Source organism: Scyliorhinus torazame, chromosome 1, assembly GCF_047496885.1.
Source record: "Scyliorhinus torazame isolate Kashiwa2021f chromosome 1, sScyTor2.1, whole genome shotgun sequence".
Lineage (NCBI taxonomy): Eukaryota > Metazoa > Chordata > Chondrichthyes > Carcharhiniformes > Scyliorhinidae > Scyliorhinus > Scyliorhinus torazame.
In genome coordinates, this window is record NC_092707.1 from 54,289,530 (window position 1) to 54,313,780 (window position 24,251).

Consider the following 24,251-nt stretch of genomic DNA (forward strand, 5'->3'; position numbering starts at 1 on the left):
CGCCGGCGGGACAGGCAATTTAGCGGCGGGACTTCGGCCCATCCGGGCTGGAGAATCGAGCGGGGGGGGGCCCGCCAACCGGCGCGGCCCGATTCCCGCCCCCGCCGAATACCCGGTACCGGAGACTTCGGCAACCGGCGGGGGTGGGATTCACGCCAGCCCCCGGCGATTCTCCGACCCAGTGGGGGGTCGGAGAATGTCGCCCCAGGTCTTTCTCTTTGGATCAGAGGTCAAGGGTTGTTCTTATGGTAATCAATGCAGGAGAAGCTATTGCCACTATTGTGTTGGTTGGTATTTGGAGGGGACAGAGTTAAGATAATTGCCAAAAGAATCAGAGGGGAATAGAGTTTTCTTTTCACCCACGGTGGGTTATTACGCTGCATTGTATTGCAGGGATGGTGATGGAAGAAGATTCAATAATAGATTTCAAAAGGATTGCAGGATTCAGCTCTATTGGGAAACAATGAAGGAGCTGGACTCATTGGACAGCTCTTTCAAAGAGCTGGTACAGTACGAAGGACTGAATGGCCTCCTGCCCTGTATGATTTTTTTCTTTTATTCGTTCATGGGATGTGGGCATCGCTGGCTGGGCCTGCATTTATTGCCCATCCCTGAGGGCAACCACATTGCTGTTGTTCTGGTGTCACGCCTGACCAGACCAGACAAGGACAACAGATTTCCTTCCCTGAAGAACATTAGTGAACCAGATGGGTTTTTACCACAATCCACAATGGTTTAATGATCATGAACAACGAATACCAATAAACCCGGAGTTAAAAACTCAATATTATTTAGTTAAAATTAATGAATTAGAAGAAGACCAAATAAACAGCCAATTAAAAGATTTAGTTAGACTTACTGGTCCTAAAATTGTGGCAAGAATAAGATTGAGGTGATCACTGGTCACTGTTCTGACGGAGTAAAGACAGCAGCTTTCAGCAACTCTCAGTTAAGCATGGAAATCAGGAAAGTTCCTGTTGGATTTGCCCTACTTCTCCAAATGTTTTGCTGCACTGAGGTTTGGCTTTGAATCACATGCAAGTGTAAGGTTGCAGCACCTACCCACTAAATGCCCACTACACATGCCAGGTTCAGGTATGTGAATCTTCAACCATGATGAGGCTTAATTACTACCAAACAACCCCTCTGAATATTTACTTCCATAAGTGTGGAGTCTCATTCCGTCAGATTGTAACTTAGATATTTAAAAACAATACTTTGTTTGCTTTTTCGCCCTGCCTCTTTCATCATTGAATTAAGTTTACTAATAACACTTACTGGTTTAGACTAGGGGTGAATTTCATTGGTTGGAGAGTCGGGTTGTTGCTTGCCCCGCTCACACAGGCCCAGACGCTCTGTAGTGAACGGCGAGTCCCATTTGTTTGCCATATCTATTGCTAGAATCATTATTTGCTTAGATGGTCCCGTCATACTCGCTGATCACTGAATTATAATAATGCCGGATCATTGGATTGTAATAATGCCGACTGCTGACAGCACCTTGGCAACAGGTGAAAAACAAATGAATTGTAGACTATGACAGAGACAAATTTAATTGAAGTCTCATCTATCCAGCTGAACAGGGTACAGACACAATTCCAAATTGAGGATTTCTAAAGAGAAATTGATTTTCAGCGTTCAAGGTATGGATTTGGAGTGAAAGTTGCCTGGATTTTAATATTTTCTTGCCTCAAACAGTATTCTGTTCAGACAGACTTTCTTAGCTGAGTGTGTCTCATAGATTGATTGTTAAATGTTGCCTGTATTGACTCAACTGTCACATTAAAAACTGCACATCTTTAATTCAGCAACAGTTGCACAGAATTTTTATGACAATTGGTTTAATACAGTTGCGATTTTGAGATGGATCTGCAGCGTATACCTGCATGCATTATGCATGAAACAAACTGTATACTTTAGAATCAGATCAAATTAACTAGTACTGCAGTGTGAAAAGGGTACTAAATATAAATGATGAAGCCAATTATTTGATTGCATTTTTCACTGTGTGTCTCATTTTAATTGCTCTGACTTGTTTTTTTTTCTTATTCCTTTTGTTTATACTCTTCAGGAGAAAAAATATATCAGTTGCCTTTTAAAGAAAAAAAACCCCATAAAACACTCTGGTGAAAACAGCTTAAATTCAAACAAGTGTGAACAATGTCATGAAAGCAATAGTGCCACTGCAATACCATTTGTCTTCTTTTGAATGCCTCTTTAGTTGTCTTCCATTTGGACGATTGCAGACCCGTGATATTTTAGACAGCTAATCCAAAATACAGAAACATAAAACACCATATTTGGGACGCGGCATCAGAGAATAAATCAAAGCTGCAGGTCATAACTCTTACACAATGCAAACAGAAATATACTGTATTTAGTGGCCAAGTGCAGAGAAAGACTACAAAGCCTAGACAAAGATCAGCCTTCATGTTTTCTTTTTACAAATACAAAAGGTAAGATGAACACAAGGATAAAAAGGGTCAGCTGAATATGATCAAGTGCATTACCATACGTAGCCTTGAGCAAAACAGGATTTAAATTTTGGTACAAGACAAAATCAAGTGCTACAGGAAATCCTGAAGAGCCAAAAGCCACATCAACCTTCTGTAATGAGATAAGATTACACCAATGCCATCACATCAACTACATCTTAAAAAGCGGAAAAAAATGTGGACAAAAATGGAGACTGATTGAAGAGGTCAGCTATGCTGCAGTAATGGAAGATGCACACGCACAGAACAACGGGCTGATGCTGAACACCAGATATGGCAATTCAGGAAGTAGAATTTCTTTGTCAAAACCAGAGATTTTATCAGCTGCCTCTTTTTACTTTTTCTGATTTGATTCATAGTTCCGTAGCTGCTTAGAAAAAACAAAACGTAAACTCCAAAATTGTTGTTTTTGTTAGGCAAGGTTCTGTTCATTAGGCTTTTGGTATTCTTCAGAACACCACGGGTGAATGACTAATGGGGTTGAAGAGTTAATCACGTACCATGCTACATCTTGTTCAAGAAAAGGCTATTGCAGAAGTTTCTACAACATATACAATTGCACATAACACCCTGTGTTACAAATGTTTGAAAACACATGACCAATAACTAAGTACATAGTTCATGGTGTTGAGGTTCCTATTTTTAGAGTCTTCTTGACTATATCAGAGTCCACTTCTAGTAATATGAATTAGTTGTCTTGAAGACAAAATTAAGAAAACAATTTCTATCCATAAGCTAGCAAATTTGGTCAGCCTTCTGGATCATAGTGCTGTTTAATGGCTTTAGACTATAGTCTTTAATCTCTTCCTGTGGCAAACTACAGGACTTCAAGTGTGCGTTTAGTGGCACAAAATCAGTCTTTGTTATTTTCATTCTGTAGCTAATGGCAAGTAGGAAAATTGCTACAGCAGAGTTTTCAACCAGTCCTTAATATAATTCTTGTACAAATAAATATTTTTTCTAAAAGTTGTTTGAATTTTTTTGTTTAAAATAGTGGTCAATATTTTTTTCTTCAGATGCTAAATGTGATTCTGGAAGATTAATTGAAGAGTAAATTCATAAAATTCAAAGTCACCTGCAAAAACTACTGCAGTTTTGGCTTTGCTGAGTCTCAATTTAAATTAAACATTTAAAATTCTTCCTACTCTTGAAGAGTTCAGAGTTGCATCCTATTGTTCCATAATTAATAAAAGTCATAGCTCATAACAAAACTTATTAGAATTCCCAGTCCGTAGGTTCTTCCCGATTGGCTGCCCTTTCAAGTCGGTGAATTATGTTGTTCAGATTTGCCATCTTTGCGTTCCGTCTCTGGATGCTTTTGTTTAGTTTTGTATTTGACTGTAAAGCAACATCAGTGCCAGGAATCAAGCACTGCCCCTTGGAAATGGCAGGCACTGATGGAGAGATAGGAGCAGAAGAGGACGGGACTGGAGAAACTGACATTAAGCCTGGTGAAGAGGCTGCAGAAGAATTCAGAGTCATCTCCAGATTGCCACATGCAGGTTCTGAGATTTCTTTGAAACTGTTAGGGATTAGGCCATTGGTTTCTGTCTCCTTTGGCACAGAAACCTCCTCATTAGGCTTTGGCGAGATGTCCGGCGGCGTGAGGTCCGAGGAGTTAGCGTGAAATTTGTCATAATTCGATGAACCAATGATCAAGCACTGGGGATTCTGGATGTGCAACACTGTGGTAGTCTTTAATGGATGTGTCTCGTGGTTGCAGCCTGACCCTACTCCCTCCCGTTTTACAGTGCCAGACAAGTGCACAGAGGAAGCAGAACTTTCTATGTCATTTTGACGCCAACAGCTATCACAATGGTCATAATCCTCATCTTCGCAATGATCACCGACTTCCTGTTTAATCTCCCCGCTCGCCTCTCCACGTGCCACCAGAGGCATGGGCCGTTTGCCCTTCTCTTCAGTAAAAATGGCTTTCTTATCTTCTGACTCAGAGTCAGAACTCTGCGATCGACCAACACTAAGAGAATGATTGTGGGTCGTATACCCTCGATAACTGTTTGGCTCCTGGTCCGTGTCATTCTCCTGGAGATCTTCGACAAGCGTTTCCCTTCGAACCCGTGATCTGCAGAAGTGAAAATATCAGTGAGTTGGGCAGCACTCGTTACAGGCTCATTAAGTAACTAGTGAGGCGATCTGAAGATTAAAACCGAGGGAAAAAAAATCAGTTCGTGATGAGTTTGTAGTTTTCTAGTACTAAAAGTACTAGATGTCTCGACCATTTTAGAATCAAATGACTTTTATATTAGAAAGACCTCAATATCATTCAGGAAAACATTTTAGCAATTTTTGTTGGATCCATTTTATTCTTCACTACAATTACATTGTGTACCTGTTTCCTCAGTTGTTATTAGACAGTGAATTACTGTCACGATGATGTGTTGTGTACAATATGGAATATGAATTGCTAGCTTCATCGGCTAGTGTAGTGCTAGAAATGCAAAGACACGGTTTTAAAATGGCTGCAGAAGTCATCTGACCTGCAAAGTGGCCAGGTTTCTAGCGGTCTCAGAAAGCGGATTACCAGGGGCCATGTCTAGGCTGTTCCCTGATGGACTTCACACCTGCCATTGTCTGATCTCTGCAAAACATAAGGACAATAGGCCACCAGACATCCTGCCTCCAGAAACTGCCAGGAACAAAGAAGGACTAACAAAACCTGTTATGCAGGAAGGGTGCTAAGGACCTCCTATCTGTTTTGATCATGAAACTTTGTGAATGGGAGATCAAAGTTCTTTCATTAATATGGATTGCCCTCCATTGTGCGTCAATAGCTGGTGTCTTTCCATTCATGGGATGTGGGTGTCGCTGGCCGGGCCAGCATTTATTGCCATTCCCTAATTGCCTTCCAACTTAGTGGCTTGTTAGGCCATTTAAGAGGCCATTTACGAGTCACCCACATTGCTGTGGGTCTGGAGTCACATTTAGGCCAGACCAGGTAAGGATGGCTGATCTCCTTCCCTAAATGACATTAGTGAACCAGATTACGCCAAATGTTTCATGGTCATCATTAGACTTTTAATTCCAGTATGGTCAGGAGGTAAGCTCGCTGCCCAATTAATGGCACAGAACACCTCCAGAGAGGCAGGAACAGCCTGCCTGGCACAAGCGACAAGGGCAGGTACCAGTCAGCTGTCCATGTGATGAAAGCAGGCAGCTCACTAAATGGCCAGGCGGTCAAACATGGTGGAAAGTGGCATGGAAGACAAGACAAAGAGCGCTTACTGGCCCCACATGTCTGAATATACATCAACTATAAAGAAACTTACTTGTGCCCGACAGCAAATCCGACAGCAGTGCATTAGAGTGCACGAGACTGTTCTGGACTCACCTGGAATAATACTGAGAATTGCAGCACTAGATTTGCAGGACCTTTAAGGGGCCACTATTTGGTGGCATACAACCACATTTCCCAGCCCATTGAAAATTGTAAAGTGTCTGGGAGGCATCAAGGTCCTGAGGTGACCTCTGGGAATGTGATTTTGAATCCCAACCCTGAACCCTTTGAAACTCAAGCTGCACATATCTGTTGGAAGGTTTACAGATGGAATTTGATTGAAAAACATGTAAAATGTAATTGAATTTGATTATCAAATATATTTTAGCACTGCTCTGCAATGCCCATCAGAAATTGACAAGTGTTTCGGTCAAAGACGTCTAAGACCCAATTGCACACTCATTTGAAGATTCTCATCGAACATAAACTATTAACATTTTACCAGACAATACACAATTCACTTTATAAAAATGAATGATCATTCAGATTTAGAGACTATTTAGACACTGGTCTTCAAATACAATCAGAGAATTTCACACACTTGTTAACATTAAATTCATTCTGCAAAAGCTTCAAATTGAAGCACATTTAAATTCTCATCACACCTCAGATCAGAATACGGCATAAGCTCCAAAGGCAACACTAGAATTTTTGCCAGTTGTGCAAGATTACAAGTTACTTATCTTGCATCATCGAGGAGCATTTGCGCCTCCAGAATAGGACACGTCAGGAGATGTATTAGCATACGGAGGTGAATCTTCCAGAGGTTTGGGGCACTAGCAAGGTTTTCTTCGTACATTTTGGGAAACCAGGAAAGCACTGCTCGTGATTTTCTGTCCATAGTTTCCATGGATGTTGTGTGCCTATATTATCCGAATGCATGGAGTAGGATGGTCAGACTCCCCATCAGGACTGCAAGCATGGAAATTCACTCCAACTAAAAGTTCTCTTCAAATGCGATGGAGTTCATTCCATCAGTGTGGAGTACACAGTGGCTGGACTTTGGGTTAACAATAACAATGAGTGTCTACGTGGGTTTCACCCCCACAACCCAAAGATGTGCCCAAAGGGTAGGTTGAATTGGCCACACTAAATTGCCCCTTAATTGGACCAAAAAAATTGGATACTCTAAATTTATTAAAAATACCAATAACAATGAGGCTAACAGCGCTCTCTGACGGTAATCTCTGGCATCTATAAATGCAGTCAGATGTGTTACGACACCCTGGGCAAGTGTGCGATCAATTCCAGCCCCACTCGTCCCAGAGTCGCAACACAAGTGCATTAACCAATAATTCTTATAAAAATACCCAATGTCTTTGGCCCTTGGCAACCCATTAATTACAGTCACCAGGTTGGTAAATGTAAACACAATTACTGTCTATTTATTAATTATACATTTAGAGTACCCCATTCACTTTTTTTCCAATTAAGGGGCGGTTTAGTGTGGCCAATCCACCCACCCTGCACATCTTTGGGTTGTGGGGGTGAGACCCACGCAGACACGGAGAGAATGTGCAAACTCCAAACAGTCAGTGACCCGGGCCGGGATCGAATTCGAGCCCTCAGTCCCATGAGGCAGCAATGCTAACCACTGCGCCACCGTGCCGCCCCTAATTACTGTCTATTTATAACAAGAACTGTAATGAAATATGCAGCAGATACAGTTGGTCAACGATGAACTAATACCTAACTCCCCCTTTAACTTGTCCCCACTCTCTAAACACACATACACACAGGACCGACAAACACACACATACACACAGGACCGACGAACACACACATACACACAGGACCGACAAACACACTCATACACACAGGACCAACAAACACAGAGGTGGAAAGGTGTAAAAACAATAACCAAAAGGGAAAAGAGTCTTTGTGTCAGGTGATGATTTTCAGCATACTTTCTCCACAGTCAGCTTGCAGATTAGGGGCAGCACGGGAGCACAGTGGTTAGCACTATGGCATCACAGCGCCAGGGTCCCAGGTTCGATTCCAGCTTGGGTCACTGTCTGTGCAGAGTCTGCACGTTCTCCCAGTGTCTGCGTGGGTTTCCTCCGGGTGCTCCAATTTCCTCCCACAGTCCAAAGATGTGCAGGTTAGGTGGATTGGCCATGCTAAATTGCCCTGAGGTTAGATGGGGATGCAAGGTTACGGGGATAGGGTGGAGATGTGGGGTTAAGAAGGGTGCTCTTTCCAAGAGCCGGTGCAGACTCGATGGGCCGAATGGCCTCCTTCTGCACTGTAAATTCTGTGATAAGATTAAAGTCTTTGCTGCAGCCTGTACTGGTCATCTTCATAGTTCAGATCCACAGAACGTGCAACTTTCCTGAAAAAGTAGGGTCGTTGTTTCATCAAACATTGATTTCAGTTAATGGTTTGTCTTCAGACCTCTGTAGCTTCAGGAACACAGCACCCACAGACTACGCGAAAGAGGCAGCCCTCAAGCAGCCTTCTGGATCCGTTTGGAGAAGATTAGCTGGATTTTTTTTTACCTCAGTGCTGGCAGAATTGAAACTGAAACCTTCAGGTCTCTGAGAACCATTTCAGTGGGATAGGACCCAATCACCATCTGTTACCAGGCAGAGCACAACCTTTTTGGCTAACTCATTGGCCACTAGCCAAATCAATCAAACCGAATCCCAGCCAATCTTTCTCACTGATGCCAGTCAGTCTGCAACTCCAGTTTGAACCAATACAAACTAGCACCATGATCTCTCCTGCTGCTGAATTCTTCTGCTTGAATTAAAGAGACAGGCTACTTGCCTGAAAGGCACAAGCCCATTCATCATCCATAGATCAGAAACTCTGTCAAGTCACTCACCAACATCCCCGGCAAAAATAAAAGGACAAATATATTTAAAAGAAAATTGTTATTATGAAAAGATTTTCAATATAATACCGTAACAACCATATTACACGTCCAAAGTACAATTACCACCACCCCCGGAACCCCCCACACCCACAAAGAAAAATAACCAAGACAAAACTCAAAGCAAATCCCGAACCACGCCGCACCCCCCAACATCTGACGGTGACCAGCGACCTGAAATAGGAACTGAAAGGCTGCCACCTCGAATAGGACTCTTTTACTGCACCCCTGATGACATCATTGATCTTTTCTTCTTTTTGAAAAATATTTCATTGAGGCATTTATCTTTTCACACAACAAACATAATCACAAAACAAAACAAACGAACGGGCCTGCATTTAACAAAGTCAACATAATGCCCCACCTTCCCACTCCCCATTTGGCAACACCCCTGCCTCCCCATTTTACCCCACCCCCCCACCCCTGCTCACATCTTAAATTTTCTCGAAGAAGTCGATTAACGGCTGCCACCTCCGGGCAAACCCGTCCACAGAATCCCTCAAGGCGAACTTTATTTTTTCTAACCTGAGAAACTCTGTCAAGTCACACACCCACACCCCCGGTTTTGGGGGCCCACCCCGAGTCCCTCCATTCCAACAATATCCGTCTCCGGGCTACCAGGGAGGCAAAGGCCAAGACATCAGCTTCTCTCGCCCCCTGGACTCCCGGGTCTTCCGACATTCCGAAGGTCACCACTTCTGGACTCGGTGCCACCCTTGTTTTTAACACCGTGGACATGACATCTGCAAACCCCTGCCAGAATCCCCTAAGCTTTGGACATGTCCAGAACATGTGGACATGGTTCGCTGGTCCTCCTGCACACTTTGCACAACTATCTTCTACCCCAAAGAACCTGCGCATCCGGGCCACTGTCACGTGAGTCCGGTGAACAACCTTGAATTGTATCAGGCTGAGCCTGGTACGTGTTGCGGACACGTTGACTCTACTCAACGCATCCACCCATAGACCTTCCTCTATCTCTCCTCCCAACTCCTCTTCCCACTTGCGCTTCAGCTCCTCAGTCTGCGTCTCCTCCGACCCCATAAGTTCCTTGTAAATGTCAGAAACTTTCCCTTCTCCCACCCACCCTCTGGAAACTACCCTGTCCGGTCTCCCCTTTGGTGGTAGGAGCGGGAAGGTTGAAATCTGCCTACGTAGGAAGTCCCGCATCTGCAGGTACCTGAATTTGTTTCCCCTCGCCAACCCAAATTTCTCCTCCAGCTCCCTCAAGCTAGGAAAGCTCCCCTCAATAAACATATCCCCCATCCTCTCAATCCCTGCTCTCTGCCATCTCCGAAACCCCCCGTCCATCCTTTCTGGGGCGAACCGGTGATTATTACAGATTGGAGACAAAACCGATGCTCCCTCTGCTCCCACATGTCTCCTCCATTGCCCCCAGACTCTCAGGGCCACCATCACCACGGGGCTGGTGGAGTACTGTGCCGGCGGGAACGGCAGAGGCGCCATTATCAATGCCCCAAAGCTGGTGCCCTTACACGAAGCTGCCTCCATACGCTCCCACACCGACCCTGCCCCCCACCACTCACTTCCTAACCATGGCTATGTTTGCCGCCCAATAGTCATTACTGAAGTTTGGCAACGCCAGCCCGTCCTCTCCCCGGCTCCGCTCAAGCATCCCCCTCTTTACTCGCGGGGTCTTGCCCACCTCTACAAAGCCAGCGATCACTTTGTTGGCCAGGTTAAAAAAGCACTGCAATCTCACGGCGCCGACGTCCCAGGTTCGATCCCGGCTCTGAGTCACTGTCCGTGTGGAGTTTGCACATTCTCCCCATGTTTGCGTGGGTTTCGCCCCCACAACCCAAAGATGTGCAAGGTAGGTGGATTGAACACGCTAAATTGCCCCTTAATTGAAAAAAATGAATTGGGTACTCTAAAGTTAAAAAAAAGGACCACTGAATAAAGATGGGGAGACACTGAAACACAATCAGGAATCTTGGGAGGATCGTCATCTTCACCGTCTGCACCCTCCCAGCTAGTTACAACGGGAGCGCATCCCACCTCCGAAAAACGTCCTTCATTTGGTCTACTAGTTGGGCCAGATTTAGTTTGTGCAGCCTTTCCCATTCCCGCGCCACTTGGATGCCTAGATACCGAAAGCTTCCCCCTACCATTCTAAACGGCAGCTCCCCCAGTCGCCTCTCCTGTCCCCTCGCCTGGACCGCAAACATCTCACTTTTCCCCATTCATAGTTTATACCCCGAAAACCGTCCAAATTCCCCCAGAATCCTCATAATTTCTTCCATCCCCTCTGCTGGGTCCGATACATACAGGAGCAGGTCATCTGCGTAAAGCGAGACTCTGCCCCCCCCCCCCCCAGACCAACCCCTCCAGCCCCTTGAGGCTCTGAGTGCAATTGCCAACGAACATAAGAACATAAGAACTAGGAGCAGGAGTAGGCCATCTGGCCCCTCGAACCTGCTCCGCCATTCAATGAGATCATGGCTGATCTTTTATGGACTCAGCTCCACTTTCCGGCCCGAACACCATAACCGTTAATCCCTTTATTCTTCAAAAAACTATCTACCTTTATCTTAAAAACATTTAATGAAGGAGCCTCTACTGCTTCACTCGGCAAGAACTTCCATAGATTCACAACCCTTTGGGTGAAGAAGTTCCTCCTAAACACAGTCCTAAATCTACTTCCCCTTATTTTGAGGCTATGCCTCCTAGTTCTACTTTCACCCGCCAGTGGAAACAACCTGCCCGCATCGATCCTATCTATTCCCTTGATAATCTTATATGTTTCTATAAGATCCCCCCTCATCCTTCTAAATTCCACCACGTACAGTCCCAGTCTACTCAACCTCTCCTTGTAATCCAACCCCTTCAGCTCTGGGATTAACCTAGTGAATCTCTTCTGCATACCCTCCAGTGCCAGTACGTCCTTTCTCAAGTAAGGAGATCTATCTTATCTATTTCCTTCATAATTTTATATGTTTCAATAAGATCCCCCTTCATCTTTCTAAATTCAAACAAGTACAGTCCCAGTCTACTCAACACCTTATACAATTGCAGCATAACCTCCCAAGTCTTAAATGCCATCCCTCTAGCAATGAAGGACAAAATTCCATTCGCCTTCTTAATCACCTGTTGCACCTGTAAACCAACTTTTTGCGACTCATGCACTAGCACACCCATGTCTCTCTGCACAGCAGCATGTTTTAATATTTTATCATTTAAATAATAAGCCCTTTTGCTGTTATTCCTACCAAAATGGATAACCTCACATTTGTCATCATTGTATTCCATCTGCCAGACCCTAGCCCATTCACTTAGCCTATCCAAATCCCTCTGCAGACTTCCAGTATCCTCTGCACTTTTTGCTTTGCCACTCATCTTAGTTTTGTCTGCAAACTTGGACACATTGCCCTTGGTCCCCAACTCCAAATCACCTATGTAAATTGTGAACAATTGTGGACCCAACACTGATCCCTGAGGGACACCACTAGCTACTGATTGCCAACCAGAGAAACACCCATTAATCCCCACTCTTTGCTTTCTATTAATTAACCAATCCTCTATCCATGCTACTACTTTACCCTTAATGCCATGCATCTTTATCTTATGCAGCAACCTTTTCTGTGGCACCTTGCCAAAGGATTTCTGGAAATCCAGGTATACCACATCCATTGGCTCCCCGTTATCTACTGCACTGGTAATGTCCTCAAAAAATTCCACTAAATTAGTTAGGCACGACCTGCCCTTTATGAACCCATGCTGTGTCTGACCGATGGGACAATTTCCATCCAGATGTCTCGCTATTTCTTCCTTGATGATAGATTCCAGCGTCTTTCCTACTACCGAAGTTAAGCTCACTGGCCTATAATTACCCGCTTTCTGCCTACCTCCTTTTTTAAACAGTGGTGTCACGTTTGCTAATTTCCAATCCGCCGGGACCACCCCAGAGTCTAGTGAATTTTGGTAAATTATCACCAGTGCATTTGCAATTTCCCTAGCCATCTCTTTTAGCACTCTGGGATGCATTCCATCAGGGCCAGGAGACTTGTCTACCTTTAGCCCCATTAGCTTGCCCATCATTACCTCCTTAATGATAACAATCCTCTCAAGGTCCTCACCTGTCATAGCCTCATTTCTATCAGTCACTGGCATGCTATTTGTGTCTTCCACTGTGAAGACCGACCCAAAAAACCTGTTCAGTTCCTCAGCCGTTTCCTCATCTCCCATTATTAAATCTCCCTTCTCATCCTCTAAAGGACCAATATTTACCTTAGCCACTCATTTTTGTTTTATATATTTGTAGAAACTTTTACTATCTGTTTTTATATTCTGAGCAAGTTTACTCTCATAATCTATCTTACTCTTCTTTATAGCTTTTTTAGTAGCTTTCTGTTGCCCCTAAAGATTTCCCAGTCCTCCAGTCTCCCACTAATGTTTGCCACTTTGTATGCTTTTTCCTTCAATTTGATACTCTCCCTTATTTCCTTAGATATCCACGGTCGAATTTCCCTCTTTCTACCATCCTTCCTTTTTGTTGGTATAAACCTTTGCTGAGCACTGTGAAAAATCGCTTGGAAGGTTCTCCACTTTTCCTCAACTGTTTCACCATAAAGTCTTTGCTCCCAGTCTACCTTAGCTAGTTCTTCTATGGCTTTATGGCTAACGTGAACAACAGTGAGGAGAGGGGGCATCCCTGTCTCGTCCCCCGATGCAGCCTAAAATAGTCTGATGTTGTCCTATTCGTCCGTACGCTCGCCACAGGAGCCTGATACAGCAACCTGACCCGGTCAATAAAGCCCCGCCCAAATCCGAACCATCCCAGTACCTCCCACAGATATTCCCATTCTACTCGATCAAAGCCTTCTCTGCGTCCATTGCGATCACTACCTCCACCTCCCTACCTTCTGGGGGCATCATGATCACGTTTACTAGCCTTCTTACATTGGCCACCAACTGCCTTCCCTTAGCAAACCCGTCTGGTCCTCCCCAATAACGTCTGGAACACAATCCTCAATCCTAGAGGACAAAACTTTGGCCAGCAATTTGGCGTCCACATTCAATAGAGATATCGGCCTGTAGGAGCCACACAGCTCCGGGTTCTTGTCCCGCTTCAGGATCAGCGAAATCGTGGCCTGTGACATCGTCGGGGGAAGCACCCCTCTCTCCCTTGCCTCATTGAATGTCCTCATCAACAACGGCCCCAATATCCCAGAGAACATTTTATAGAACTTCACTGGGTACCCGTCCGGCCCCGGGGGTTTACCTGGCTGCATGGTCTTCAGACTCTCCGCTATCTCTTCCATCCCGATCGGGGCCCCCAGCCCTTCTACCAGCTCCTCCTATCTCCGTCTTAAAGGCACTCAGTGATTTGGCCTCCACAGCCTTCTGCGGCTACGAGTTCCACAATTTCACCGTCCTCTGGCTGAAGAAATTCCTCCTCATCTCTGTTTTAAAGGATAGTCCCTTTAGTCTGAGATTGTGTCCTCTGCTTCTAGTTTTTCCTACAAGTGGAAACATCCTCTCCACATCCACTCTATCCAGGCCTCACAGTATCCTCTAAGTTTCAATAAGATCCCCCTCATCCTTTTAAACTCTAACGAGTACAGACACAGAGTCCTCAACCGTTCCTCATGTGACAAGCTCTTCATTCCAGGGATCATTCTTCTGAACCTCCTCTGGACCCTTTCCAAGGCCAGCACATCCTTCCTTAGATACAGGGCCCAAAACTGCTCACAATACTCCAAATGTATACAGCCTCAGAAGTACATCCCTGCTCTTGTATTCTAGCCCTCTCGACATGAGTGCTAACATTGCATTTGCCTTCCTAACTGCCGACTGAACTTAACCTTAAGAGAATCGTGAACAAGGACTCCCAAGTCCCTTCGTGCTTCTGATTTCCTAAGCATTTCCCCAATTAGAAAATAGTCTATGCCTAAATTTCTCCTTCCAAAGTGCATAACCTCGCACTTTTCCACATTGTATTTCATCTGCCATTTCATTGTCTACTCTCCTAGCCTGTCCAAATCCCTCTGCAGATATTTGTATCATCTGCAAACTTAGCAACAGTGCTTCCAGATTAATGTATATTGTGAAAAGTTGTGGTCCCAGCACAGACCCCTGAAGCTGGTGAAAACTTTCCGGGTGGGCAGCCGTCAATGAGGTGAACAGTAAATTCTGTTCCAAAGAACAAAGAACAAAGAAATGTACAGCACAGGAACAGGCCCTTCGGCCCTCCAAGCCCGTGCCGACCATGCTACCTGACTAAACTACAAACTTCTACACTTCCTGGGTCCGTATCCCTCTATTCCCATCCTATTCATGTATTTGTCAAGATGCCCCTTGCCCCACTATCGTCCCTGCTTCCACCACCTCCTCCGGTAGCGAGTTCCAGGCACCCACTACCCTCTGCGTAAAAAACTTGCCTCGTACATCTACTCTAAACCTTGCCCCTCACACCTTAAACCTATGCTCCCTAGTAATTGACCCCTCTACCCCGGGGAAAAGCCTCTGACTATCCACTCTGTCTATGCCCCTCATAATTTTGTAGACCTCTATCAGGTCACCCCTCAACCTCCTTCGTTCCAGTGAGAACAAACCGAGTTTATTCAACCGCTCCTCATGGCTAATGCCCTCCATACCAGGCAACATTCTGGTAAATCTCTTCTGCACCCTCTCTAAAGCCTCCACATCCTTCTGGTAGTGTGGCGACCAGAATTGAACATGTCTGCTGACTGCAAAATCCAGGCCAATAATGTTTTCATACCCGTTCCAACTTGCCTTTCCTTTTCTGAATCGGTACTTGGGCTTTTACCTTGGTTTCTCAGCTTTAAAAAAGGCTGCTTATCTTCAGGAGCAATGGCACTCCTCCTTGTGTGAGGCAGTACATTCAAGCGGATTTAATGCTTGTTCTTCCATTGTACAGGATTGCATGCTCACCATCCCACCCCTGAGGAGATCAACAGTTCACCGCAGAGCTGCATTTCCCCGTCTGCATTTACATTTCGGGAATGCTGGATCCATAATTCAAAAGTTGACGAAGATTATTATTACAAGCAGGTGAACTACACAGTGCGAGAACATGCCCAAGAGCCACAAGTGATATTTATTGCACATACACACAAAGGCAGAATTAAAAAAATAGCACCAGGATCTCAAAGTCAGATTAAACATTTTAGCTAATAAACAAAATAGAAATCGGAGGAAGCTTTACAAAGGTATAAAAACGGGTCATGTAAATTTGTTTGACAACGTATTAATGCTGCTGTACTAACCTGTAGTTATGGAACCAATTGATGACGGTGTTTGTCTTACGGTTGAGTTGAGAGGCCAGAGCCTCGATGGTCTGCTGGGAAGGGTATGGCTCTAACTGATAGGCTTTCTTTAGGGCCTCTTTCTCCTCAGGATCAAGCACCACCCTGGGTTTTTTAACCTGGTAATGATGGAATAATTGGTGCTGAATGCCAGGACTGGTTGATTCTGACTGGGTGCTGGGAGAATCGCTATCAGATCCACCATTTATTAATCCATATCTGCGCTTCAAATATGCTGAGGGAAAGTAAACACAAAAATGAGAATTAGTGCAATTATTGTTCCCCCCCACCATCACGTTCACTTCCTCCTCCCCTGATCATCTGCTGTCTTGATTGCCCCCTCCCCCGATCTGCTTCCACTTTGATCGCCACCAAATTCCACATCATTGATTGTGATGCTGCAATCTAAAATTCAATAGTGGTTCACTGCCAATCTGCCCATGGGCGCCCAGTAAATGCCCAAAGCTCACTCAATAATCAGAGGTTCCTCAGGCTTAGCCTCTTGGGTACGGTCATCATTCTAGGCCAGTCCGCTTTACAATAAGGTGGTGTTAGGCCAGGCGGTGAACATTTTATTAGGAGGGCCACTGATTTGTATGAATGGAATATCTAAAATCCTGTTTTCATTGAACATTATTCCTGGACTTTTGTGGTTCAGTTGGAAAAGGTGGGAGGAGAGAGTGAGATCAGATGCTTGGTTAGGTGCAAATGGTAGTACGATGGAATGATGTGCTTATTTCCATTTGGTCATGGGATGCCGCTGTTGTTGGTTGGACCAGTATTTATTTCCCATCCCTAATTACCTTTGAGAAGGTAATGGTGAGTCACCATCTTGAAACGCTGCTGTCTATGTGGCGTAGGTACACCCTCAGTGCTGTTAGGGAGGGTTTGCCATGATTTTGACCCTGCAACAACTGAAGGAACGGCCAAGTATATCCAAGTCAGGATGGCGAGTGACTTGGAAGGGAACTTGCAGGTGGTGGTTCCCATGAACCTTTTGCCCTGGTCCTTCTGGATGGTAGTGGTCATGGGTCTGGAAGGTGCTGTCAAAGGAGCCTTGGATGGTTACTGCAGTGCATCTTGTATATGGTTTACACTGCTGCCACTGTGAGTCAACGATAGAGGAAGTGAATGTTTAATGTGATGGATGGGGTGACAATCAAACAAGCTGTCTTGTTCTGGATGATGTTGAGTTTCTTAATTGTTGTTAGGGCTGCACTCATCTGGGCAAGTGGAGAGTATATTCCCACCGTCTTCAATTTTGCAAGGGCTCAGCCAAATGTTGTGTTGATGCCAAAGGCAATCACTCTCAGCTAACCTCTGGAATTCAACTCTTTTGTCCATGGTCGTTCGAGGCTGTAATGAGGTCTGAAGCCGAGTGGTGATAGTGGAATCCAGACAGAGCATCACCGAACAGGTTATCGGAAGTAAGTACTGCTTGATAACACGGTCAATATGTGGACAAGGTGCGGCGGTGATGGGAAGGAGAAGGGGTAGAGCAGGTTAGGATGGAGAAAGAATCTTTTAAGGGGTCTAGTTTGAGGGCTATGGTGACGGCAGCATTGCCAATGGCTCTGAGTAGGTATTCAAGGAGCCCGGTGGTGCAGTCCACAGTGAAGATATGGAATCAGTTGAGGAGGCATTTTAGGGTGGAAGGGATGTTGGTGCTAATGCTGCTGTGCCAGAATCATGGGTTTGAGCTAGGGGGATGGATAGTGTATACAGGAGGTGGAGGGATGTGGCGCTTGTCAAGGTGAGGGACCTGCATTTGGTGGAAGGGTTCGCCACTCTGGAGGAGCTAAGGGAGAGGTTATAGCTGCTGAGGGGGAGTGAGTTCAGGTATCTGCAGGTTAGGGACTTTGTGCGAAAGGTCTGGAGGAGGTTCCCTAGGTTGCCGGGATACACCCTGCTGGAGCGACTGCTGCTTCCGGATGTGGAAGGGGAGGGAAGAATTGGGGATATATACAAGTGTTTGGGGGGCAGGGAGGTGAGCGGGTGGTGAAAATCAAGGAGAAATGGGAAGTGGAGTTGGGAGGGGTGATCAATTGGGGAGTATGGAGTGAGGCACTGCGTAGGGTAAACGGGACCTCCTCTTGTGCAAGGATGAGCCTGATACAGTTTAAGGTGGTGCACAGGGTGCATATGACTCAGGCGGGAATGAGTGGGTCTTTCAGGGGATAGCAGATGAGTGTGAGAGGTGTGGGCGGGGGCCAGCGAATCACGTGCACATGTTTTGGGGTTGTGAAAAATTGGGAAGATTCTGGGCGGGAATGTTCACGGTCTTAGCCAGGATGGTGGAGGAGGAGGAGGTGGGCCCGGACCCTTTGGTGGCAATATTTGGGGTTTCAGAGAAGCCGGAGCTCATGGGGAGAAGGAAGGCCGATGTCTTGGCCTTCATCTCTCTGATTGTACGGCGGTGTATTTTGCTGGAGGGGCGGTCGGCATCGCCACTGGGGGTAGTGGCTTGGTTGGGTGACCTGTACGACTTCCTGCAATTAAAGAAGATAAAGTATGAGTTAAGGGGCTCTTCAGGGGGGGGTTTGAGGAAAGGTGGGGGATGTTTACGACCGTGTTTGAGGGGCTGTTCGTCGCGGGGGGGGGGGGGGGGGGGGGGGGGCGAAATCTGTACAGACTGTGTAGTTGATTGTTGGGAAGTATGTTTCCCGGGGTGTTTAGTCGCTGTAACCTGTTTTGATACATGTTTGTAATAATAAAATACATTAAAAAAAAGATAACATGGTCGATGACAACTTCCATAACTTTGCTGATAATTGAGAATAGACTGATGGGGTGGCAATTGGACTGATTGGACTTTTCCTGCCTTTTGTGAACAGGACATACCCGGACATAATTTTCCACTTTGTTAGATAGATGCCAATGTTACAGCTGTACAGGAACGGTTTGGCTAGAAGCACAGCCAATTCTGAAGCAAAAGACTTCAGTGGCAGGGCCCATAGCCTTGGTGGGACCAATGCCCTCAGCCATTTTGTGATATCACACGTGTAAGGAATGAAGAGGCAGCGGTGTTGAGGGTAGCTGTAAAGTGTGGTAGAGTGTGGGCAGCTGGACTGGAGAGAGAGAGGCGAGTAACGGCAGAGAAAAGATGTAGGCTAGGGGGTCTGAGCATCTAAAAATGCTGTTGAAAAGTGCCGTGACTTTGTGCAGCTTGGGGGTCTGTAAGTGGGTGTTTTCTGTGGGGTTTTTCCCCTTCCTCTATTCCCACTTTCTCTGCTCACCCTTACTCTTCTGACTTCATCCTATCTCTCTCCCTCTCCTCTGCATTCCGTCACTCTCCCACCTCCCGCAAAACTATTTTACTTGCAGGATCTCTTTCTCGGCAATCCCCTTTAGCCCCCATTCACCTCTTCCCGATCTGTCTGTCGCCTCTTCTCAAATCCTACTTCCCATTTCTCTCGCAGTTAGGGCACAAAATAATCAGTAAGTAGCTGGGAGGGCTGAGGAGGTAGGGAAACCCCAGAGGACAGAATCGAGACCATAACCTAAAGATTTATGGCAGTGAAGAGTAACAGTCCTGAATCATGGTGTGAGGAATGAGAGTTAAGACCATGAAGAAAGTTTAGGGTTGGTCAGTACTGAGGTTTTGGTGGAGATTGCTGGTCAGAAGGCCCTTTCACTTCACTAATGGGCTGAGAGAAAGAACACCTTAACCTGGAGTGAGGAAGAATAGGTGCTACCATTACAGCAGTATCTTGTTTTCAATGAATTGGGGGGGGGGGGGGAAATATCAGGGCCACGAGGAAAAGGCAGAGGAGTGGGACTAGCTGAGTAGCCCTTACAAAGAGCTGACACAGACATGAGGGGCTGAATGGCCTATTTCTGTGCTGTGAGTATTCTGTAAAAGCGTTACCAGTTCAAACATTTTTATGCACACAAATGCTGGAAAAATGTCATAATGGTGCAAGGGATAGTGGTTTAGAGGTGGAGCAGTATAGCTTTCCAATCAATAAGTTGGCAAGAGGCTGTCTACCTCCTCCAGACAGAGGTAAGTGTTTTTGAAGCCTGTCAAGAATTTACAGGTATTTTTCTTTCTCCTGGATAAATGTTGATAAATAAATAAATAGCCCAACTACTGACATTGTCCACACTTATCAGAAGAAGTTGCTGATATCAGAAAGAAAACATTTGCCATAGCCATAGGAGTCAATTATCTCAAACATAGGCCAACAGGCTAGCTGGAGCAGTTCAATTCCATGTACTTATCAATGTAGCAAAAGTGTGAGCTGTGACTCAATTCATAGCACTCTCTTAAGTCTTAAGAAGAAGTCTTACAACACCAGGTTAAAGTCCAACAGGTTTGTTTCGAATCACTAGCTTTCGGAGCGCAGTTCCTTCCCCAGGTGAATGAAGAGGTGGATTCCACAATCACATATATAGACAAAATCAATGATGCAAGACGACAATTTGATGCGAGTCTTTGCAGGTAATTAAGTCTTTACAGGTCCAGATGGAGCGACTGGAGATAAGGGTAACCTCAGGTTAAAGTGGTGTGAATTGTCTCAAGGCAGGACAGTTGGTAGGATTTCGCAAGCCCAGGCCAGATGGTGGGGGATGAATGTAATGCGACATGAATCCCAGGTCCCGGTTGATGCCGTACTCATGCGTGCGGAACTTGGCGATCAGTTTCTGCTCGGCGATTCTGCGTTGTCTCGCGTCCTGAAGGCTGCCTTGGAGAACGCTCTCCCGAAGATCAGAGGCTGAATGCCCTTGACTGCTGAAATGTTCCACGACTGGAAGGGAACATTCCTGCCTGGCGATTGTCGCGCAATGTCCGTTCATCCGTTGTCGCAGCGTCTGCATGGTTTCGCCAATGTACCACGCCTCGGGACATCCTTTCCTGCAGCGTATGAGGTAGACAATGTTGGCCAAGTCGCACGAGTATGTACCGCGTACCTGGTGGATGGTGTTCTCACGTGTAATGGTGGTACCCATCATCGACATGTACATACGCTTCGGAATGGCTCAGACCGCCATTGCTTCAGTCTGTCTTTTAAACGCACCCCTTTGATGCTACAGGTTCCTGGCTGCTCACCTTGCTGAGTGCTGCCTGTGTCCGTTGAATGTTTAGAAGGCCTCTGGTCATCTGGGAGCTCACCCAGGCTGCCCCTCTAGTCACCCTTATACCCCATTTGTATCATCAAGTGCCAAGCTCAAACAGGAGCCCACTAGGTGTCGGCACTCTTCAGAAGCGCTATCACATTGCAGAGGAAGCAGGGTATCAGCAGAGCTCACCCCAACCAGAGGACATCTGCACTGCAGCCTTTGGAACCCTCCCTGGTTCTCTGCCCCTCTCAGGGCAGAGGGCTCACCAGTGACTCCAGCCTCCGGCTCACCAGCTGTCTCCTCCTGGTGAGGATATCAGCACTGACTGCCTCAGCCACCACCTCCCAGGCAGTGTTCAGGAGGGCAGGCTTAGGTCTGCGGCCCACACTGGGGAAGAGGGTGTCCCTCCGTTCCTCACTGACACAGAGCTGTGGGTCCACTACCTGTGGGTCCACTCCAGACACCCAACCTCGGGGGACAGGTCTACTCCGAGCCATATTGGTGGCTGCAGTGAGTGTCTGGTAAGTGGAGCGCTTAAATAGAGCTCCAGCTGTCAGGCTCTTTGGCACTAACTCTGGCCCCAGCGGTTAGAACACCTGCTGAGCTGGGAATCCGTGCCAGCAGAGTGCTGGCCCATTAGCATGTCCTGAATTGCTCCCTGAATAGCGCCTCCAACGGGAACATGAGCCACATGCAATTCAGTCCCAAGGTCAACACTTAGTCTCCCGAATGGAGAATTCCACCCCACAACACAAAAAACAGATGATCTGATCATTACCATGCTGCTGATCGTGCTGTGTGCTCATTGGCTGCTGTGCTTCCCACATTACAACAGTGACTACACATCAAAAGTGCTTCATTGGCCGTCATGAAAAGAATTAGATTAGTGCAGGTCTTACTTCCCATTTTTCAAGCTCCCTGTTTTTCCTGCACCACAGTAAAGAAACCCTTTTTAAAAGATCTAAAATTACATTAAGTGATGGGTATTACATTGAGCTATGAGGTAGAAAGGTACTGAAGCCCAGGGCTGCTTTTGTTTAAAACTGTACGAGACAGGTAATGGGTATGGGCAGAAACCACAGCTTTATACCGTGATGCTCGTTTTTGCCTGTACAAGTAATAAAATCTTTGTGGGAACGACAGAGTCCAGTGTCCAGGACTGGCAGTGGGACTCCATTGTGCTGTGTTTCTGCTGTTTAATCATTTAAAAATCCCCCGTGCACAAAACTCAACCAACAGTTTCACTCCAAATCCTCTGGAGGGTGTCTGGGATTAATGTTTCTTGCTAGATCCTATAATGGTTTTATTGTCCACTGCTGACGGATTACGAATCAGGTTAACACCCGTTACAATTGTACCAGTCATTTTAAATAATAGCTTCATTAAATATGGGGAGTAGCTCTCCCCTATCCATCTGCCCCGCCTAAAGTCTGGAACCCTAACCTAAACCAATAACCAATAATATATAAAACTTTGGTTGACACTTTATATCTTTCATTATTTGTCAAATATTCAGCAGTTAAGTGTATTTCTGCAAAAAGCTTTGGTAAAATATTTTCAGTTGAGGAGTTTTATAGGCATACTTGATAAACAACTAGTCTTGAATTCATTCAGACATGTTCTTTAGATATCAGAGACTATGCCGGGAACTACAGAAGTCTTGTTTTCATATCTGTAGCTGCTGGTCATGGGCCTGGAAACCTCCAAAATCAAGGCTCAGGCTTCTTGCACAGACACAGGCCTCTGAGAAGCAAGGTCGTTGGAAGACTTGTCCAGCACTGAAAACGTGAATATGTTTAATAATTTCCATGTCAATTTCTAAGGACTTTTGGTTGTTAAAACACTGGGTGGGATTTTCCTCCCCCTCCACGGCATGTTCGCCAGTGGCCGGAATGGGGATTTTCCAGTCCTGCCGTTGCCAACGGGGTTTCCTGTTGAATGTACCCCTCACTGCTGGGAAACCCGCGGTGGGGTGCGCTGTCGGCGGGGACTGGAGGATCCTGCTGGTATGAACGGCCAGGAAATCCTGCCCATTGTTTTCAGGACTAAGTCTTTCTTACAGCTAGTGAGAGTTCAAGATTGCTTGTCACTTGCTGATTGGTATGTTTTCTAACCGTTCAATTCTGATTTATTGCACTTTCCTGAATATGAAATTTGAGCCTAATTTAACATGAGTTGTGATAGACAAAGACAAGTGATGTGCAAGCTTTCTGGACAGACGGAGATAGACAATCTGCTTCAGTGAGGTATTAACCACATCTATTATAAATTACATTTGCTCTCTGGGGGAACCTCTTTCATTGAAAACTGTTAAGTAGCCGTAATAAACATTTTCCAAGGATAAAGGCGCCATACTCTGCCAAACATTATTGTTACTTTATAGTGAGTACATGACCTTGAGATTGGGCAATTTGGCCACTTTCTGTAAATCGTGCAAACTGCCTTTGAGGTATAAGAAGCTGAGGAGAGAAGGAAGAAAGAGGATGAGAAAGAGGGAAGTGTAACATAATATCAATTTTCTAAAAAAAGCACCAGATTATTTTTTGTTGACAGAAAAGATTGTTGCTAATCACATACATCTGCAAGACAAAGGGGCCAATTTTCAACTTACCAGTGGAGGAGAAAACTAATGCAGTGGGTTGGGTGTTTGGAAGAAAAGCCATCCTATTTTCCTATCCATTGAAGTTAATTTTACACTCTAATAATAAGCTGAAAATTAGCTCCAAAGATTCTAACTTCGAACACCAATGAGACAGAGGCAAAGTGAAAGGCAGATCGAATAACTTATAGAGGGGTGAATTTCCACTCCTCCAGGTAATGGAGCTGAGCAGGGGCATGATGAAGCTGGCACTGCAGAACTTAGAACATAGAACATAGAAAAATACAGCACAGAACAGGCCCTTCGGCCCACGATGTTGTGCCGAACCTTTGTCCTAGATTAATCATCGATTATCATAGAATTTACAGTGCAGAAGGAGGCCATTCGGCCCATTGAGTCTGCACCAGCTCTTGGAAAGAGCACCCTGCCCAAGGTCAACACCTCCACCTAACACTAAGGGCAATTTTGGACACTAAGGGCAATTTCTCATGGCCAATCCACCTCACCTGCACATCTTTGGACTGTGGGAGGAAACCGGAGCACCCGGAGGAAACCCACGCAGACACGGGGAGGATGTGCAGACTCCGCACAGACAGTGACCCAAGCCGGAATCGAACCTGGGACCCTGGAGCTGTGA

General features: G+C 45.7%; 1 protein-coding gene across 3 annotated transcripts in view; it reads right to left on the minus strand.

The window, feature by feature from the left end:
• Window positions 1-1,535: 1,535 nt before the first annotated feature.
• The window catches only part of cux2b (cut-like homeobox 2b), a 538,929-nt gene continuing 516,213 nt past the window's right edge, over window positions 1,536-24,251 (minus strand). For 2 of the 3 annotated variants that reach the window (XM_072494865.1, XM_072494832.1), the window contains 2 exons: window positions 15,916-16,189; window positions 1,536-4,578 (listed from right to left, as the gene is read on the minus strand). In XM_072494865.1, coding sequence (XP_072350966.1) covers window positions 3,711-4,578; window positions 15,916-16,189 — 1,142 coding nt within the window. In that variant the 3' untranslated portion in view covers window positions 1,536-3,710. Of the gene's footprint in view, window positions 4,579-4,993; window positions 5,095-15,915; window positions 16,190-24,251 lie in introns of all 3 variants that reach the window. The other variant, XM_072494896.1, reaches the window with a different exon arrangement.